General features: G+C 46.0%; 1 protein-coding gene across 1 annotated transcript in view; it reads left to right on the top strand.

The window, feature by feature from the left end:
- Nucleotides 1–19404, top strand: part of ODR4 (odr-4 GPCR localization factor homolog) — a 175678-nt gene that overhangs the window by 131453 nt on the left and 24821 nt on the right. Inside the window, exons 11-12 of the mRNA XM_069737243.1 lie at nucleotides 13226–13310; nucleotides 15210–15407. Coding sequence (XP_069593344.1) covers nucleotides 13226–13310; nucleotides 15210–15407 — 283 coding nt within the window. The remainder of the gene's footprint in view (nucleotides 1–13225; nucleotides 13311–15209; nucleotides 15408–19404) is intronic.

Raw genomic sequence — 19404 nt, 5'->3', positions numbered from 1 at the left:
GGGTGTCTTTAATCACTCACATATAATACATGGCCAGATACATGTGGATAATTGAGCGACATCTGTTCAGATTTCGGCCACTGGCTGTAGTATCCCAGCCATGTATGGTTTGTCTCTGATATTCTGTAACATACAGTGGGGCAAAAAAGTATTTAGTCAGTCAGCAATAGTGCAAGTTCCACCACTTAAAAAGATGAGAGGCGTCTGTCATTTACATCATAGGTAGACCTCAACTATGGGAGACAAACTGAGAAAAAAAAATCCAGAAAATCACATTGTCTGTTTTTTTAACATTTTATTTGCATATTATGGTGGAAAATAAGTATTTGGTCAGAAACAAAATTTCATCTCAATACTTTGTAATATATCCTTTGTTGGCAATGACAGAGGTCAAACGTTTTCTGTAAGTCTTCACAAGGTTGCCACACACTGTTGTTGGTATGTTGGCCCATTCCTCCATGCAGATCTCCTCTAGAGCAGTGATGTTTTTGGCTTTTCGCTTGGCAACACGGACTTTCAACTCCCTCCAAAGGTTTTCTATAGGGTTGAGATCTGGAGACTGGCTAGGCCACTCCAGGACCTTGAAATGATTCTTACGAAGCCACTCCTTCGTTGCCCTGGTGGTGTGCTTTGGATCATTGTCATGTTGAAAGTCCCAGCCACGTTTCATCTTCAATGCCCTTGCTGATGGAAGGAGGTTTGCATTCAAAATCTCACGATACATGGCCCCATTCATTCTTTCATGTACCCGGATCAGTCGTCCTGGCCCCTTTGCAGAGAAACAGCCCCAAAGCATGATGTTTCCACCACCATGCTTTACAGTAGGTATGGTGTTTGATGGATGCAACTCAGTATTCTTTTTCCTCCAAACACGACAAGTTGTGTTTCTACCAAACAGTTCCAGTTTGGTTTCATCAGACCATAGGACATTCTCCCAAAACTCCTCTGGATCATCCAAATGCTCTCTAGCAAACTTCAGACGGGCCCGGACATGTACTGGCTTAAGCAGTGGGACACGTCTGGCACTGCAGGATCTGAGTCCATGGTGGCGTAGTGTGTTACTTATGGTAGGCCTTGTTACATTGGTCCCAGCTTCTGCAGTTCATTCACTAGGTCCCCCCGCTTGGTTCTGGGATTTTTGCTCACCGTTCTTGTGATCATTCTGACCCCACGGGGTGGGATTTTGCGTGGAGCCCCAGATCGAGGGAGATTATCAGTGGTCTTGTATGTCTTCCATTTCCTAATTATTGCTCCCACTGTTGATTTCTTCACTCCAAGCTGGTTGGCTATTGCAGATTCAGTCTTCCCAGCCTGGTGCAGGGCTACAATTTTGTTTCTGGTGTCCTTTGACAGCTCTTTGGTCTTCACCATAGTGGAGTTTGGAGTCAGACTGTTTGAGGGTGTGCACAGGTGTCTTTTTATACTGATAACAAGTTTAAACAGGTGCCATTACTACAGGTAATGAGTGGAGGAAAGAGGAGACTCTTAAAGAAGAAGTTACAGGTCTGTGAGAGCCAGAAATCTTGATTGTTTGTTTCTGACCAAATACTTATTTTCCACCATAATATGCAAATAAATTGTTAAAAAAACAGACAATGTGATTTTCTGGATTTTTTTTTCTCAGTTTGTCTCCCATAGTTGAGGTCTACCTATGATGTAAATTACAGACGCCTCTCATCTTTTTAAGTGGTGGAACTTGCACTATTGCTGACTGACTAAATACTTTTTTGCCCCACTGTACTTTTAATAGGCATCAGGGACCAAGCCGCACTATTGACTGACAAGTCTCTGATTACAACTGCATGTAGGCTTGTCAGTTATTGTCAGCAGACGAGGAGAAGACGTCAGGGACCTGTTCTGTAGGACTAGTGCACAGCGCGGCTCAGTCCCCAGCGGCTATTAAAAGTATGTTTTTCTTTGAAACGCCACAGCATTTCAGAGGCGAACATATATGGCTACGATACTAAAGCCCACTGTTTGGGCAGCCGGTAACAGCTGATAGGTTCTCATTAATTCTTCTTTTTGCTGTATGTAGAAACAAGAAGTCTCTTTTCCCAGCATGAGTCGTCCCCCTCTTTTACTCCTGGCTCAGCTGCTTTGCTTCTTCCGCACTTTGTCTTTTCTTGATTGACAACACTTATCCCCAGCACTCATGAACTCTGCAGCCGCATTCACTCAGTGTTATTGCCAGCTCTCATCATTGGCTCCTGTCTGCAGCACAGCACCAAGTGACTTCTGCAGACAGGAGCCCACACTTTGACACTAAGCACGACTGCAGTGTCCATGCGGAGATGCACAGCTGCTGATTGAGTTCATTTGGGTACTGTCAAGAAGGTTGGATGTGACAAAGTGGCAGCATGCAAAATTACGTGAGTGTAAGGCTAAGTGCACATGTTGCAGAATTGCCGCGGAAATTTCCGCGGCAATTCCGCAACTCCTGCCTCGGGTATATTGCATGCGGAATTGGCATGCATATTCCCGCTAAACACTAGCGTTTTGCAAGCGTAATTAACTTGCAGAATGCTAGCGTTTTCCAAGCGATCTGTAGCATCGCTTGGAAAACTGATTGACAGGTTGGACACACTTGTCAAACATAGTGTTTGACAAGTTTGACCAACTTTTTACTATTGATGCTGCCTATGAAGCATCAATAGTAAAAAGATAGAACATTAAAAGTAATTTAAAAAAATAATGATATTCTCACCTTCCAGCATCTCCGGCAGTCTTCCCGCTCCTCGCGATGCTCCGATCCCAATAATGCATTGCGGCAATGACCTAAGATGACCGCTACGTCATCACAGGTCATTTTTGCAATGCATTATTGGGATCGGAAGCATCGCGAGGAGCTGGAAGACTGCCAGAGATGCCAGAAGGTGAGAATATCATTATATTCGATTTTAATTTTTTTTTTTTTTTTAACAATTATATGGTTCCCAGGGCCTGGAGGAGACTCTCCTCTCCTCCACCCTGGGTATCAACTGCACATGATCCGCTTACTTCCCACATGGTGGGCATAGCCACATGCAGAAAGTAAGCGGATCACTGCATTCCTATGTGTGCGGAATAGCCTCGATTCCGCACAAGAAATGAACATGCTGCGTTTTTTCCGGAATGCGATTCCGCCTCAGAAACAAAACGCAACATATGCACAAAAATTGCGGATTGCATTCTAATAGGATGCTTAATGTGTGCTTTTTTCACAGTTTTATCGCGTTTTTATAGCGAAAAAAACTTGAAAAATCCTGGACATGTGCACACAGCCTAAAGGAGCACAGAGCCCATGGCCACGCCAAAGGTGCATTGAAGCCCCATTATTTGTACATAGAACAAATAATATTTTCTCCTTATTTGGGGACACAGACCGTGGGTGTATGCTGCTGCTACTAGGAGGCTGTCACTAAGTGAAACAAAGAAAGTTCGCTCCTCCCCTGCAGTATACACCCTCCTGCTGGCCCTCAGCTAACCAGTTCATGCTTTGTGTCTGTAGGAGGCACTTGGGTCTGATTCAGACCCCAACGTTTTTATTTTATTTTTTACTTTTCTGTAAATTTTTATTTTTTAATTAATGGCGTGAAGGGGGCGAAGGATCCTTTCAAGGTTCCGATCTCCCTCGAATCATCAACAGGCGAGAACACGGAGAGTTCCTCCCCATACCCTCTCCTGCGACATGGGAAGCCATGCCTGAGCTCACTTTAGGGGCGACGGTTCCTTCGAGTCCCGATCTCCCCACACCAGCAGCAGGCGACCACATGGAGTGTCGCCTCCATGTATCCTCTCCTGGAGCCAGGCCTAATGCCGGACAACTGGCCCTATCCACCCGGGGGCTTGAACTCCGTGGATGTACAGAGGCCCCTCTCCGGCGTCCGAGCAGCCCCCACTGTCCCACCACGGTTAAAGCAGATGGCACAAGAAGGCGGACGATTCCTCTCCACCTCCCTAACAAAGGGATGGTGGATTGAGGTTTACCCCTCTATTCCTGCACTGTCCACGCTGCAATACCTGACCTGAAGCAGAACAATAGAGTGCTCGCTTTCCTGGGCGCTAAAACCAAGTCATCGCGGCAGCTCCTTGCCGGCACGTTCGCCTATGGTGAGTGGATCCAGTCAGCGATGGGCCTCTGCTGTGGGATATTCACATGCTGACAGGCAGCCTCAGCTTCCCTGTGGCCCACCTCCCTGAGGTAACGCTCCGGCCGGCTGCAAAAATATAGCGCCCGGCTTCGGCCGATGTGTTAGGCCGTATCCCGGAAGCCGCACCCGCACTATGGCACGCTAAGGCAGCTCCACCCACCTTTTCTGGCGCTTCTTCTCTGGCACGGGAGCAATCGCTTCCCTCGGCAATGCTGGTGTTGCTCACGCCGGCTGAGAAATGTAGTTAAGTAAATAAGGCAGCACACTGCAGCGCTAAAACATGCAAACAGGAAACACGAAAATTGGACTGCATTACTGCACTAGAAATATGAAAAATGAGAGCGTTTAGCGCATAAAAATGACCAATTTTATGTGTACTTGGTAGCCACTTTACGGCATCTCTCTTATACCAGGTCCTACGCTTGCCTTACCTCGCTGAGAATAAACGTCTCCATCTGAATGAGTACCTGTGAAACCTCTTCTTAGACTAAAATTCTCTCTCTCTGTGGAGGGGTATTGGACCTGCTGTAATTAAAACACCTGTGGCTAGGAGGCGGAGTGCACGATCAGAAGGCTAGAGAATACATTTAAAAAAACTGACTGTCACATCCAAACATAGACTAAGTGTGAACAGGTGCTGAACCTAGAGTCGCCAACTCGTATATATACAGCGAGGAAAGGCAAGTGTAGGACCTGGTATAAGAGAGATGCCGTAAAGTGGCTACCAGGTACACATAAAATTGGCCATTTTTATGTGCTAAACGCTCTCATTTTTCATATTTCTAGTGCAGTTATGCAGTTCAATTTTCATGTTTGCATGTTTTAGCGCTGCAGTGTGCTGCCTTATTTACTTATCTACAGTTATATGAAAAAGTTTGGGCACCCCTATTAATCATAAACTTAATGTTTTATAAAAATAGTTTTTTTTTTGCAACAGCTATTTCAGTTTCATATATCTAATAACTGATGGACACAGTAATGTTTCTGCCTTGAAATGAGGTTTATTGTACTAACAGAAAATGTGCAATCTGCACTCAAACAAAATTTGACAGGTGCATAAGTATGGGCACCCCACCAGAAAAGTGACATTAATATTTAGTAGATCCTCCTTTTGCAAAAATAACAGCCTCTAGTCGCTTCCTGTAGCTTTTAATGAGTTCCTGGATGAAGGTATTTTTGAGCATTCCTCTTTACAAAACAATTCCAGTTCAGTTAAGTTTGATGGTCGCCGAGCATGGACAGCCCTCTTGAAATGATCCCACAGATGTTCAATGATATTCAGGTCTGGGGACTGGGATGGCCATTCCAGAACAGTGTAATTGTTCCTCTGCATGAAGGCCTGAGTAGATTTGGAGCAGTGTTTTGGATCATTGTCTTGCTGAAAGATCCATCCCCTGTGTAACTTCAACTTTGTCACTGATTCATGAATATTATTGTCAAAAATCTGCTGATACTGAGAGGAATCCATGCGTCCCTCAACTTTAACAAGATTCCCAGTGCCGGCATTGGCCACACAGCCCCAAAGCATGAAGGAACCTCCACCAAATTTTACTGTGGGTAGCAAGTGTTTTTCTTGGAATGCTGTGTTTTTTGGCCGCCATGCATAACGCCTTTTTGTATGACCAAACAACTCAATCTTGGTTTCATCAGTCCACAGGACCTTCTTCCAAAAAGAAATTGGCTTCTCCAAATGTGCTTTTGCATACCTCAGCCGACTCTGTTTGTGGCGTGCTTGCAGAAACGGCTTCTTTTGCATCACTCACATACCGCTTCTCCTTGTACAAAGTGCGTTGTATAGTTGACCGATGCACAGTGACACCATCTGCAGCAAGTTGATGCTGCAGCTCTCTGGAGGTGGTCTGAGGATTGTCCTTGACTGATCTCACCATTCTTCTTCTCTGCCTTTCTGATGTTTTTCTTGGCCTGCCACTTCTGGCCTTAACAAGAACTGTACCTGTGTTCTTCCATTTCCTTACCATGTTCCTCACTGTGGAAATTGACAGGTTAAATCTCTGAGACAGCTTTTTGTATCCTTCCCTTGAACAACTATGTTGAATAATCTTTGTTTTCAGATCATTAGACAGTTGTTTTGTGGAGCCCATGATGCCACTCTTCAGAGGAGATTCAAACAGGAGAACAACCTGCAAGTGGCCACTTTAAGTAGCTTTTCTCACGATTGCATACACCTGGCTATGAAGTTCAAAGCTCAATGAGGTTAGAAAACCAAAAAAAGTGATTTACTAAGTCAGTAAAAAGTAGGTAGGAGTATTTAAAACAAGAAAATGATAAGGGTGCCCATACTTATGCACCTGTTAAATTTTGTTTGAATGCAGATTGCACATTTTCTGTTAGTACAATAAACCTCATTTCAAGGCAGAAACATTACTGTGTCCAACAGTTATTAGATATATGAAACTGAAATAGCTGTTGCAAAAAAAACAATTTTGAGAAAACATTAAGCTTAAAATTAATAGGGGTGCCCAAACTTTTTCATATAACTGTATATACGAGTTGGCGACTCTAGGTTCAGCACCTGTTCACACTTAGTCTATGTTTGGATGTGACGGTCAGTTTTTTTAAATGTATTCTTTAGGGTATGTGCACACAATGCAGATTTAGTGCAGTTCTGCAGCGTTTTTTTCTGCAGCAGAAACGCTGCAGAACTGCACTGTGAGTTACAATTCAATGAAAATCAATAGGAAAAAAAAAAAGCTGTGCACATGGTGCAGAAAAATCCGTGCAGAAACGCTGCAGATTTCAAAGAAGTGCATGTCACTTCTTTTGTGCAGTTCTGCAGCGTTTCTGCACCCACAGGCTCCCATTTTGTGGGTCAAATCCGCATAAAAACTGCAGATGTAAAAACCATCTGCAGATTTTATGCGGATTTGGGTGTCAAAACCGCAGCAGATGGAAGTGACGTCAGTGATGTGGAGGAAGTGTGTGGGCGGAGTGTAGTGAAAATGGATGGGGATCGATGTGAAGCGCATGGTGGAAATGGTATGTAGTGTCTGTGTGTGTGTCTGTCTCTCTGTCAGTAGTGACTCATTGTAGTCATTCATCGGGTGGGACTACTTCTCCCATCGAAATGTGATGATGGGAGAGTTGTCCCATCGTCAGGCGACTGACTACAATGGGTTAAAAACACAAACACACATAAAACATACATTACATACAACATATAACATGTGCCCCCACCCGACCGATCCCCCCCCCAAGCCACCGATCCCCCCCCCAAGCCACCGATCTGTCCGGTACACTGCTCCGGCTCCCCTCCGTCCTGTGCTCCGCTCCCCCCGTGCTCTTGTCCGCTCACCCCCGTGCTCCAATCACCCCCCCCCCCGTGCTCTGATCCAACCCCCCTGCACTCCGATCCACCCCGTGCTCCGATCCACCCCACCCCGTGCTCCGATCCACCCCCCGTGCTCCGATCCACCCCCCCGTGCCCGATCCAACCCCCCCCCCCCCGCGCGCGCTCCGATCCACCCCCCCATGCTCCGATTCCCCCCCGTGCTCCCACCCCATCATACTTACCGTTCCTCCCGGGGTCCGTCCGTCTTCTCCCTGGGCGTCGCCATCTTCCATGATGGCGGGCGCATGCGCAGTGCGCCCGCCGAATCTGCCGGGCTGGAGATTCGTTCCAAAGTGCATTTTGTCACCCCCGTAAGTAGGGACAATAAAAAAATAAAGATTTTTTTTTTCCACTAAGGTTAAAATAGGGTTAGGGCTAGGGTTAGGGCTAGGGTTAGGAAATGACATCATGACATGGACAAAAAAATTTTTTTAACTTTATTAATTTAGCTTTAAAAAACGCTTACAAAACTGCATGAAAAAGCGCATAAACGCACAAAAAACGCACTTCAAAACTGCACCAAAACTGCACTGAAAAAAACGCAAAAAACCCACAAAAAACGCACCTGTGGATTCTGCCAGGAGATGCAGATTTAGTGCAGATTTTATGCAGAAAATTCTGCACCATATCTGCATCGTGTGCACACAGCCTTAGCCTTCTGATCGAGCACTCCGCCTCCTAGCCACAGGTGTTTTAATTACAGCAGGTCTAATACCCCTCCATAGAGAGAGAGAGAATTTTAGTCTAGGAAGAGGTTTCACATGTACCCATTCAGATGGAGACGTTTATTCTCAGCGAGGAAAGGCAAGTGTAGGACCTTGTGTAAGAGAGATGCCGTAAAGGGGCTACCAGGTACACATAAAATTGGCCATTTTTATGCGCTAAAAGCTCTCATTTTTCATATTTCTAGTGCAGTAATGCAGTTCAATTTTCGTGTTTCCTGTTTGCATGTTTTAGCGCTGCAGTGTGCTGCCTTATTTACTTAACAATATACGAGTTGGCGACTCTAGGTTCAGCACCTGTTCACACTTAGTCTATGTTTGGATGTGACGGTCAGGTTTTTTGAAATGTAGGCTGAGAAATTTAGGCCCCGGGCTTGGCCCTATTCATGGAAGTCACGAGGCTCCGCCCACATAGCATCTGTGGCTCCGCCCCCCAAATTTGCGCCTCTCGCTCTCTGCAAGACTTTACCACCTCTGAAACTCCCCGGTGGCCATCTTGGTCCACCCTGCCAGCATGCACGCACGCACGCACACACACACACACAGGCTATGGTTTTGCATTAAAGGGGCACTACACGACTCTGCAACCGAGTAAGGAAGTATTGCATAAAGGTACATGACCAGTATTCCCTAGTCTTAAAGGCACATGACCCGTATTCCCTGGTCTTAAAGGCACACGACTAGTATTACCTTTTCTTAGGGGCACATGACCAATATTTCCTGGTCTTAAAGACGCATGACCAATATTCCCTGGTCTTAAAGGCACATGACCAGTATTCCCTGGTCTTAAAGGCACATGACCAGTATTCCCTTGTCTTAAAGGCACAGAACCAGTTTCCCTGGTCTTAAGGGCACATGACCAATATTCCCTTGTCTTAAAGGCACATGACCAGTCCGAAGCCGGTCACCCTAAATGAGCTCAGGAGCCCTCCGCTGCCTATCCCAGAGTACCTAGTTCCCTGAAAGGGCTTCGTCACTGCCGCAACCCATGGATTCTCTGACAAGAGGTTGAATCCCTCCATGAACCCTCTGTGGCTCGGAGCGCTCGCAGGACCAATATAGATGTCCCTTTCCTTCATGCGAGCTGTCGGCTAGCAGGAGCCGCAAGTTTTCTAGAAACGTGCAGGCGTCTAGAAACGTACCCGCGCTTAGAAAACTGAAGTTTATTTTCCTGATCCCTCACCGATGATTTACTGAGAACAAGTCTCTGAATATGAATCGGATATTGCCTTGGTTCTGGACTCACCAGAACTTCAGAAAAGGATGGATTCACCTATTGATATCATCAACCAATCTCTCTAGAGAGTGGCGAGGACTTCGGATCTACTCTAGATCACGCAGCGTCCCTCATGAGGAAACTAAACTCCCTCGCAGAGCATTTGCCATTCACCTGGACAGGTAGCGTCCGGATAAGCGATCAACTGGTCAGAAACCTCTGCAAGCGCGGTATCCTTTTCTCAGCCAATATGCAAACCCGCGGAATATCCACTCCATGTATACCCACCTAAGACGTGAGATGCCATGCTTGGTTTGATTCTTAAGGGCGACGGGTCCTTTCAAAGGGCACCGATCTCCCCACACAATCAGGCACATGGAGTATCGCCTCCATGTATCCTCTTCTACAGCCAGGCCTAACGCCGGACAACCAGCCCTGTCCACCCAGGGACCTTAACTCTGTGGATGTACAGAGGCTTCCTTTTTTTGGCGTCCAAACACACCCTCTGCATCTCCACTATTTAGCAGATGATACAAGAAGGCGGACGATCCCTCTCCACTTCCCTTTTAAGAGGATGGTGGATCGAGGGTTCATCATTTTATCTCCGCACCGTCAAAAGAGAGCGGCGAAAGTAAGACGGTTTTTCCTAACCTTCTGCATGCAACCGTGCATTCTGCCTCTTGGCTTATTAACCGGGTAGAATCTCCTGTGGTATACCTACCAGTATCCCTACCCGATGGGTCATCAATTAAAAATACAACGGACTGTCAGATAACATATCTAGTTTGTTCCGTCTTGCGGCCTCCAGTTCAGCACTCTGCCCTTCCTTAGCCGCCGCATGGGTTGCTAGAGCAATGGTCTCTTGGTCAAAGACCTTAACTATTTTAATTTCCTATAGACTCAACCAGCAGTGGATCAGTTGTCCAGGACGGTCTAGATCTAAGGGATCTTGTTTCCAAAATGGGGACCGAAAAGTAAGACCGACCCTGAACCTCAAACTTCTTCCAAGCTTGAGAAGGTCCCTCTTCTTCGGATGGAGTTCCTCCACTCAGCCATTACTTCAACAGAAAAAGGTGGAGTTTCTGGCATCCATCGACATTCGGGATGCTTACCTTCACATTCCTATGTTTTCCCCTCTTCAAAAATTAATTTGCTTTCCCTTTTGCGATCAGCATTTTCAAATCACGACCTCGTCCTTCGGCCTTGCTACAGCACCCAGAGTGTTCGCAGGGGTTATGGCGGCTGTCAAGTTCTTCTTGCACCCTAGAGGCGTGGTCGTCCTGCCCTATCTGGTCGACTTTCTAGCCGCTCTTCCAGCCCTGCGCTGAGTCGTCTATATCTCTTGCTATACCCTCTCTCTCCTGGGCTGGCAGCTAAACTTAGACAAGTTTTTTCCTCATTTCCAGCCCAGCAGATATCCTTTTTTGAGGATGGTCCTGGAATCTTCCAGAAGGTTGGGGATTTTCCCTTGAGACAAGGCCGTGGCCCTTCAACAGGGAGCTTGCTCACTTGTTCATTCATCCCCTCATTCCATTCGATTTGCTAGGAGGGTTCTGAGAAAAATTGGTGACGACAATGGAAGTGTTTTCCTTTGCTCCTCTCATTTTCTGCAGGTCAATCAGGCTTTCAGAGGGTAGTCTCTGAGCTCCTTCTACATCCAGGGGAGAGCCTTTCTCCCGGTTCAATGGTTATTAGTGACTACCGATTCCAGTCCTCTTCTCATGATCATCATTTTGGGGATCCGAACGGTGCAGCTAGTTCTACGGCAGGTCCACTGCCTTCTGGCGGGTCACCCAATCGGTTTCAATTGGAAAATCCCACGTCTGTCCTGTACGTCAATCATCTAGCAGGTACCCACGGTCAGGCATCATAGCTGAGGTACCTCACATTCTCTGTTGGGCCACGATCTATCATTTGGTGATCTTGGCACTACACATCTCAGGAGTAGAACTCTGGGCGGCAGACGCCATCAGGGTCCCGCCTCATGTGAGTGGTAACTTCACCCGGAAGTCTTCCATCAGATCTGTCTTCTCTGGAGCACACCAGATGTAGGTCGGATGGCGTCCTGACTGAACGCCAATGTACTCTAAGTTCATGTTTCGGCCTCCAAGTCCAAAAGCCATCGCAGTGCATGCTCTGGTCCTTCCATGGTACCAGTTTCTTTCACCTCTCTTCCACTACTTCCAAGATCTTTTCAGAAGCAGGAAGGGCCCCAGTGATCCTGGGAGATCCGCACTGACCATGTCAGGTTTTTCTCGTTTGCGGAACTAGTATTTTTTCGTTTTATTGCAACAAAACTGCAAATATTGACTTCCTAGCAGGGAGTCTTCACATGTGGATCTTCCTTTTCGCATACCGTTAGATCTTTGGGACCTTAATGATCCTGGGAGTCTTACAGTAGACTCCTTTTGATCCGAACAGACTTTACTATTAGGGAAGGTCGCCCCTTTTTTCTCTGCGATCTCCTCATCCTGACGAGTCTTCTGAAAGAACAGACCTTTTTCCCTTATTACCATCAAGGCAAGGTTGCCCTCAGGCCATCCCCGTCCCTTGTTACCAAGGTGGTATTGTATTCCCACAGTAATGAGGGCATCATTCTTCCCTCATCTCTTTCCTCACCAGTCCACATAACGGAATGGGTTCCCCATATTCTGAACGTGGTGAGTGCTCTGAGTAGATACGTCTCGAGGACTGCGTCCTTCCGAAGGTTGGACACTTGATTTGGGCTACCTGACTGTAAAAGGCTTCCTGACGGTTACAGGAAGGGTTTAGCCGTTTCATCGGCCATGTTAGCTTGGTGGATTTGTTGCACCATCCAGGAGTCCTTCCATGTTAGATGTCAGCCTATCTCCCTGTCTATCGAGGTTTGTTGGATTCTAGGCACCAGGCGTCGGCACAGCACGCCTGCAAGGTTGTCCAGTCCGCATGCATTCTTGGAAGCACTATAATTCCCAGACTTCCACAGATGTGAGTCTGGACAGGTGGACTCTGCAGGCCGCGGTGTCGCACTAGCGGTTACACAGGGCCTGATCTGATGTTGTCCCCACCCAGGGACTGCTTTGGGACGTCCCACAGTCTGTGTCCCCCAATGAGGCGTAGGAGAAATAGGAATTTTTGTGTACAAAACATAAAATACTTTTCTCCGAGCCATTCATTGGGGGACACAGCTCCCACCCTATTATTAGCTTGTGCTTGTTTTATAACTTGACATGCTATACTCTCATAATGTGACATGTTATACCCTCATATATTGTTATTGATCTCCTACTGCTTTTGCACCGAACTGGTTAGCTGAGAGCCAGCAGGAGGGTGTATACTGCAGGGGAGGAGCTAACTTTATTTGTATCACTTAGTGGCAGCCTCCTAGTGGCAGCAGCATACACCCACGGTCTGTGTCCCCAATGAATGGCTCGGAGAAAAGGATTTTACGGTGAGTACACAAAAATTCCTAATTTTTTTTTTTTTTTTTTACAACAGGTATGATTTTTATAGGGCTTTAGTCCCCTATATACCTTTTAAGTTAACATTTTGGAGGAAACAGACTTCCTTTAAAGAGGCAGCAAACAAGATACATTGATAGTAGCAGAGAGATGTTTCTTCCTTTCAGCAATGGAAATGTCATGTTTTTTTTTTTCTTCATTTGGTTTTATGTTTACCTAAACAAGAAAAAAAATTAATACAAATTTCCATCACTTAAAGATAGGTTTCTTTTTAAATGAACAAATATATTTCCAGTAAAGACTTGCAGAAAAAGTCACCTAAAACTTTTTTGTTTTTGATAACTTGTATTTCTTGTGTTTTTGTATAGGCAATAAAAAGAGATCTTCTCAATACCATCTCAGACCGTTGTGAAATAATGTTTGAGGATGTTATCCTTAATGGATCCCAGCATGGTAAGTAGCAACATTTACCACCAATAAAGGAGGATTTTTGGTACTTGCTGTAAAATCTTTTTCGCATAGCCTTCATTCATGGACACCTGCAGGCTGACATTAAGAACACATCTTGGGGCGTAGACAGCCATATTTCTACTGCGGTGAAAGGACCGGCTCGACACCTCGACGGTCAGTCCAAGGATTACAATGTGATTCTCACACGAGAAATATGGCCATCTGTCTGCCCTCTTGAGAAAAAAAGTTGACTCCTTCTCAAAAGCCTACACCTGCCAAACCAACACCCAGCTATTCAGCTAGTGCTAAAACAGCAGGAGAAGCAAAACCAAGACGACCCAAACAAGAAAGGGTGCAGTATCCCCCAATGAAGGCTACGAAAAAGAGATTTTACAGTGAATACCAAAAATCCTGCTTTCTTGGTTGCTTCATTGGGGGACACAGAAACAACAGGACATCCTAAAATAGTCCCTGGGTAGGGAAAACTGATAACAATATTGCTAAAGGAAGAGCAGCTATCCCTCAGGTTCCCAGCCACACAACTGCCACTTACTGTATCCTACTAACACCTGTATCCATTGATACAAAGGTAAGAGCTCCGCACAGCTGTGTCCTGAAGACTGAGTAGCTTCTGTATTAAATGATACCTGCATTCATATAACCCTCTCACATGGGAGGAGTGAGCCGTGCTCTAGCAGGAGCGCCCTAGTCCGACCTTCCGCATTGGCAGATTGAGACCAGCGAGCAATGGTAGTCCTAGAGGCAGTCAGACCTGTGCAAGAGCATGCTGTTATTACCAGCCAGGCATCCGAATGTCTGAAAGGGACTGTGAGAGACAGAGCTGCCCAGCACTGACCACATTACAGTGTGTAAGAACATCTCCGGGAAGAAAGAGGCAAAGTGCCTAAAAGAAGGAAAACAATCTCGTAATTAAGGTGAAAGGCCGAGAAGATGCTAGGGAGAAAGGAGGATGACCGACGTAAGACCGCTCAGTCTTGGAGAAGGGTAGAGACAGGTGAAGGCCATCACTCAGAGCTGCACCTGATCAAAGGGATTACTAAGATGAAAAAATCACCTTTGTGAATGAAAGCGGTGCAGCCTCCAAACTGTGGGGACACCCAGCTAGCTGTCGGAAATACCCCGGAGACACTGGGATGTGCGCAGTGTAAGGAGAGACCCAAGGGCGCTGGACCGCCGATAAAACACTACAAGTTACAGGAATGATGTTGCAGGGGAGGCCACAGGGAAAGTCAGTGCAACGCAGGACCAACGCATGGGACATATTTAGCTGTCCTGAAGAGGCTTGCTCCTGTGGTCCTGAGAGTCCTGGATCCATCTTCTGCTCCGTGCTTTGCGTCACACTCTGGGAGGCCGGCGGCAGATGTCAAAAGGCAAAGGACCGTCCGCTCCAGGTGCCTGATCACTGACTGTGTCAAAGTATAATAGTCCTGCCATGCCAATGAGAGGGATACAGACTTACAACTGCAGGCCGTGCTCTCAGTCGATTATAAAGGTAAAACAGTGGCCCACCTCGCTCTGTTACCCAACGGAAAAAAGAGAAAGTTTAGTCTTTGCAGGAAAAAAAGATAAACAATAACGGGCCTGAAAGTCGGACCTGTGTCTGCCTCCAAAGCCAGGCTACGCCGACTAGCTGGATGTCGGCAGGCCAGGTGTAGGCTGTAGGAAGAGACAACTTTTTTTTCTTGGATGTTTTCTTAGGGGCAGCATATTACTCACTGTTTCTGGGACCCCAAATGTAGAAAAGATGATGAACAGCTTTAAACGCCCTTTAAACAAATAAAAGTAGCGCCTGATTCAGCTTCTCCATGTTATCTATGCCGTAGCGTTGATAAATCTGTGATTATTTTGTATAACAATATTATGTTCCATCTTGTTTGTTAGAGTCTGAGAGGGAACTGTGTCCTCTTCCTCAGCGGGTATTTGTTCCCCTTCCCGCCTCTACCATAATGCTCTGTGACTATGTTTTTGGAGATGAAAGAGAAGATGATTTACAGAATCGATTTCTTGAGATGCTGGATCTTGAGGTGTATTATAAATCGTTAGTGTTTGTGGAAGAGATGAATAACCGAGACACTCATGGTATGTATCAAAGAGAAATATTGGTAAAGTATTGCAGTTTGCCTACATGTAAAGTAAATTTTTAATCTCGGATAGATCGTCTATGTAAATTTCTTACCAATACAGTCACCCCTAATATTATTTTTACCCAAAGGAATGTGCACATTGACACTTTTTGCTAAGTTTTTTGAGCAGAAAATTGAATCCAGTAGATGGATATATCTTACTAGATGGTGGCCCGATTCTAACGCATTGGGTATTCTAGAATATGTATGTAGTTTATTTATGAAGTTTTCAGAATAGTGCAATTTATATACAGGATTCAGCCGGCCGGCCGCGACCAATTAGCAAAGTGTGGTTCAAATTCTGCGCCAATTCGCGGGCGGACTGCGCCTGTCGCTGATTGTTCACGGCCGGGCATGACCAATCAGTGAAGCCAGGGCCGGCTCCAAGTTTTTGAGGGCTCCGGGCGACAGAGTCTCAGTGGGCCCCCCTCTTTAACACATACCACGATTCATGATGCACAGATACAGCAGAGAAATATAGCACAGCCAAGTAGCGTATAACAGCCCACGTAGTATATAACACAGCCAATGTAGTATATAGCACAGCCACGTAGTATATTGCCCAGCCACATAGTAAACAGCACAGCCACGTAGAATATTGCCCAGCCACGTAGTATATTGCCCAGCCACATAGTATATAGCACAGACACATAGTATATAGCACAGACACGTAGTACATTGCCCACCCACGTAATATATTGCACAGCCACGTAATATATAGCACAGCCACGTAGTATATAGCACAGAGACTTAGTATATAATACTGCCCATGCAGTATATAACACAGGCCACGTAGTATAAAGCACAGCAATGTAGTATATAGCCCAGCCACGTAATATATTGCACAGCCACGTAGTATATAGCACAGAGAGATAGTATATAACACTGCCCATGCAGTATATAACACAGGCCACGTAGTATAGAGCACAGCGATGTAGTATATTGTCCAGCCACGTAATATATACCACAGCTATGTAGTATATAGCACAGCCCACATAGTATATAGCACAGAGATGTAGTATATAACACAGCCCACGCAGTATCTAACACAGCCCACGTAGTATATAGCAATGTGGGCACCATATCCCTGTTAAAAAAAGAATTAAAATAAAAAACAGTTATATACTCACCCTCCGTCGGCCCCCGGATCCAGCCGAGGCATTTAACGATGCTCCTCATGACGTTCCGGTCCCAAGAGTGATTGCGGTCTCGCGAGATGATGATGTAGCAGTCTCGCGAGACCGCTACGTCATCATCTTGCGATACCGCAATGCATGGACCGGACACCGGAGTGTCGCGAGGAGCGGGAAAGGCCTGGGCTGGATCCGATGGGGCCGTCAGAAGGTGAGTATATAATGATTTTTTTATTTTTTTAATTATTTTTAACATTAGATCTTTTTACTATTGATGCTGCATAGGCAGCATCAATAGTAAAAAGTTGGTCACACAGGGTTAATAGCAGCGTTAACGAAGTGCGTTACACCGCGGTATAACGCGGTCCGTTAACGCTGCCATTAACCCTTTGTGAGCGCTGACTGGAGGGGATTATGGCGCGGGCACTGACTGCGGGGAGTAAGGAGCAGCCATTTTGCCACCGGACTGTGCCCGTCGCTGTTTTGTCGTGGCCGTTTTGCAGCGACTTGGGATTTCCGAGACAGAAAGACAGACAGAAAGACGGAAGTGACCCTTATATAATTATATAGTAGATGTATGGGTGGTTCTTTTTTCCTATATGCTCACACTTGATGTTCACCTCTTGCCCACACCCATTGCCCGCCCCTACATTCTTGTTTGCTACCAATATTTGTCTGGCTTTTCAATGTTAATGGTGCTTTTATATTAAATATATTCTTTCTGGTGAAGCTATTATAGATTACACTTTTCTGCAGGACTGTGTTGTAAATTCTCTGTAGGTCCGTTTTTGAGGGATAGGTGGCACAGTAAGTGCTGGACCGCTGAGTAGAATCGGCTGTTTGCACATAGACTTATATTCATTTTTCGCTTTTGCAAGATCAATTTTTTGACTCCTGACATGTCCGTTTTAGAATTCAACTGTACTCCTCATGAAATAACTCTTCTGGAGCATCTTTTCTCATAAGTCATCTGCCTCTGGGGTTGTCTTAATAAATTCAGTAAATTGACAACTGGGCTTTACAAGTTGTAAATGTGTGCTTGTAGCCAATCAGTGCTGACTATGCCAGACTGTGAAAGGACACTCTCTGTGATAAGGGGAATGGTAACACCCAATTGTAGGTTCTTGTATTTTTAGGAGCGACAATGCTTTAGAGTTGGCATTTCATTGGAAATGCAAGTATTTACTAAAACAATAATCAGGATTGGTAACACATGCTCTATAATGATAAAATGTGGCTGCAGAGAAGCAGAAAGTGACAACTGACCTGCGTGCTCAGTTACCTGATTAGCTTACCATCTACAATCTCATTGCGGGATGTGAGACATTCAGTTTGCCCTCTAGAAGGTCAGAATGGATCTCACAAGTTATGGCAACGTTTCATATAGCGCTCAAGCTGATGCTGTATTTCAGAGTGCAGTGTTTTGTATAGAGCTGATACATTATCTCAGGATATGGCCTCTACTATAGAGATTAAGCTCATACATTATCTCGGGGTGCGGCCTCGTAAAGAGCTGACGCTCATACATTATCTCGGGGTGCGGCCTCGTATAGAGCTGAAGCTCATACATTATCTCGGGGTACGGCCTCGTAAAGAGCTGAAGCTCATACATTATCTCGGGGTGCGGCCTCGTAAAGAGCTGACGCTCATACATTATCTCGGGGTGCGGTGTCGTAAAGAGCTGACGCTCATACATTATCTTGGGGTGCGGTGTCGTATAGAGCTGAAGCTCAAACATTATCTCGGGGTGCGGACTCGTATAGAGCTGAAGCTCATACATTATCTCGGGGTACGGCCTCGTAAACAGCTGACGCTCATACATTATCTTGGGGTGCGGTGTCGTAAAGAGCTGACGCTCATACATTATCTTGGGGTGCGGTGTCATATAGAGCTGAAGCTCAAACATTATCTCGGGGTGCGGCCTCGTATAGAGCTGAAGCTCATACATTATCTCGGGGTACGGCCTCGTAAACAGCTGAAGCTCATACATTATCTCAGGGTACGGCCTCGTATACAGCTGAAGCTCATACATTATCTCAGGGTGCAGTCTCTCATATAGAGCTGAAGCTCAAACATTATCTCGGGGTGCGGCCTCGTATAGAGCTGAAGCTCATACATTATCTCGGGGTGCGGCCTCGTATAGAGCTGAAGCTCATACATTATCTCAGGGTGCTGCCTCGTATAGAGCTGAAGCTCATACATTATCTCGGGGTGCGGCCTCGTATAGAGCTGAAGCTCATACATTATCTCGGGGTGCGGTCTCTCATATAGAGCTGAAGCTCATTCGTTATCTCTGGGTGCGGTCTCTCGTGTAGACCTGAAGCTCATACATTATCTCGGGGTGCGGCCTCGTATAGAGCTAAAGCTCATACATTATCTCGGGGTGCGGTCTCTCATATAGGGCTGAAGCTCATATGTTATCTCTGGTTGCGGTCACCTATAGAGCTGAAGCTCATACGTTATCTCTGGGTGCGGTCTCATATAGAGCTGAAGCTCATACATTATCTCGGGGTGCGGTCTCTCATATAGAGCTGAAGGTCATCCGTTATCTCTGGGTGCGGTCTCATATAGAGCTGAAGCTCATACGTTCTCTCTGGGTGCGATCTCATATAGAGCTGAAGCTCATACGTTCTCTCTGGGTGCGATCTCGTATAGAGCTGAAGCTCATACGTTATCTCTGGGTGCGGCCTCGTATAGAGCTGAAGCTCATACGTTATCTCTGGGTGCGGCCTCGTATAGAGCTGAAGCTCATACATTATCTCTGGGTGCGGCCTCGTATAGAGCTGAAGCTCATACATTATCTCTGGGTGAGGCCTCGTA

Source organism: Ranitomeya imitator, chromosome 8 (assembly GCF_032444005.1).
Source record: "Ranitomeya imitator isolate aRanImi1 chromosome 8, aRanImi1.pri, whole genome shotgun sequence".
In the NCBI taxonomy this organism is placed as follows: Eukaryota; Metazoa; Chordata; class Amphibia; order Anura; family Dendrobatidae; genus Ranitomeya; species Ranitomeya imitator.
Note: the sequence above shows the minus strand (reverse complement) of the source record. Positions and strands in the feature narration are given on the sequence as shown.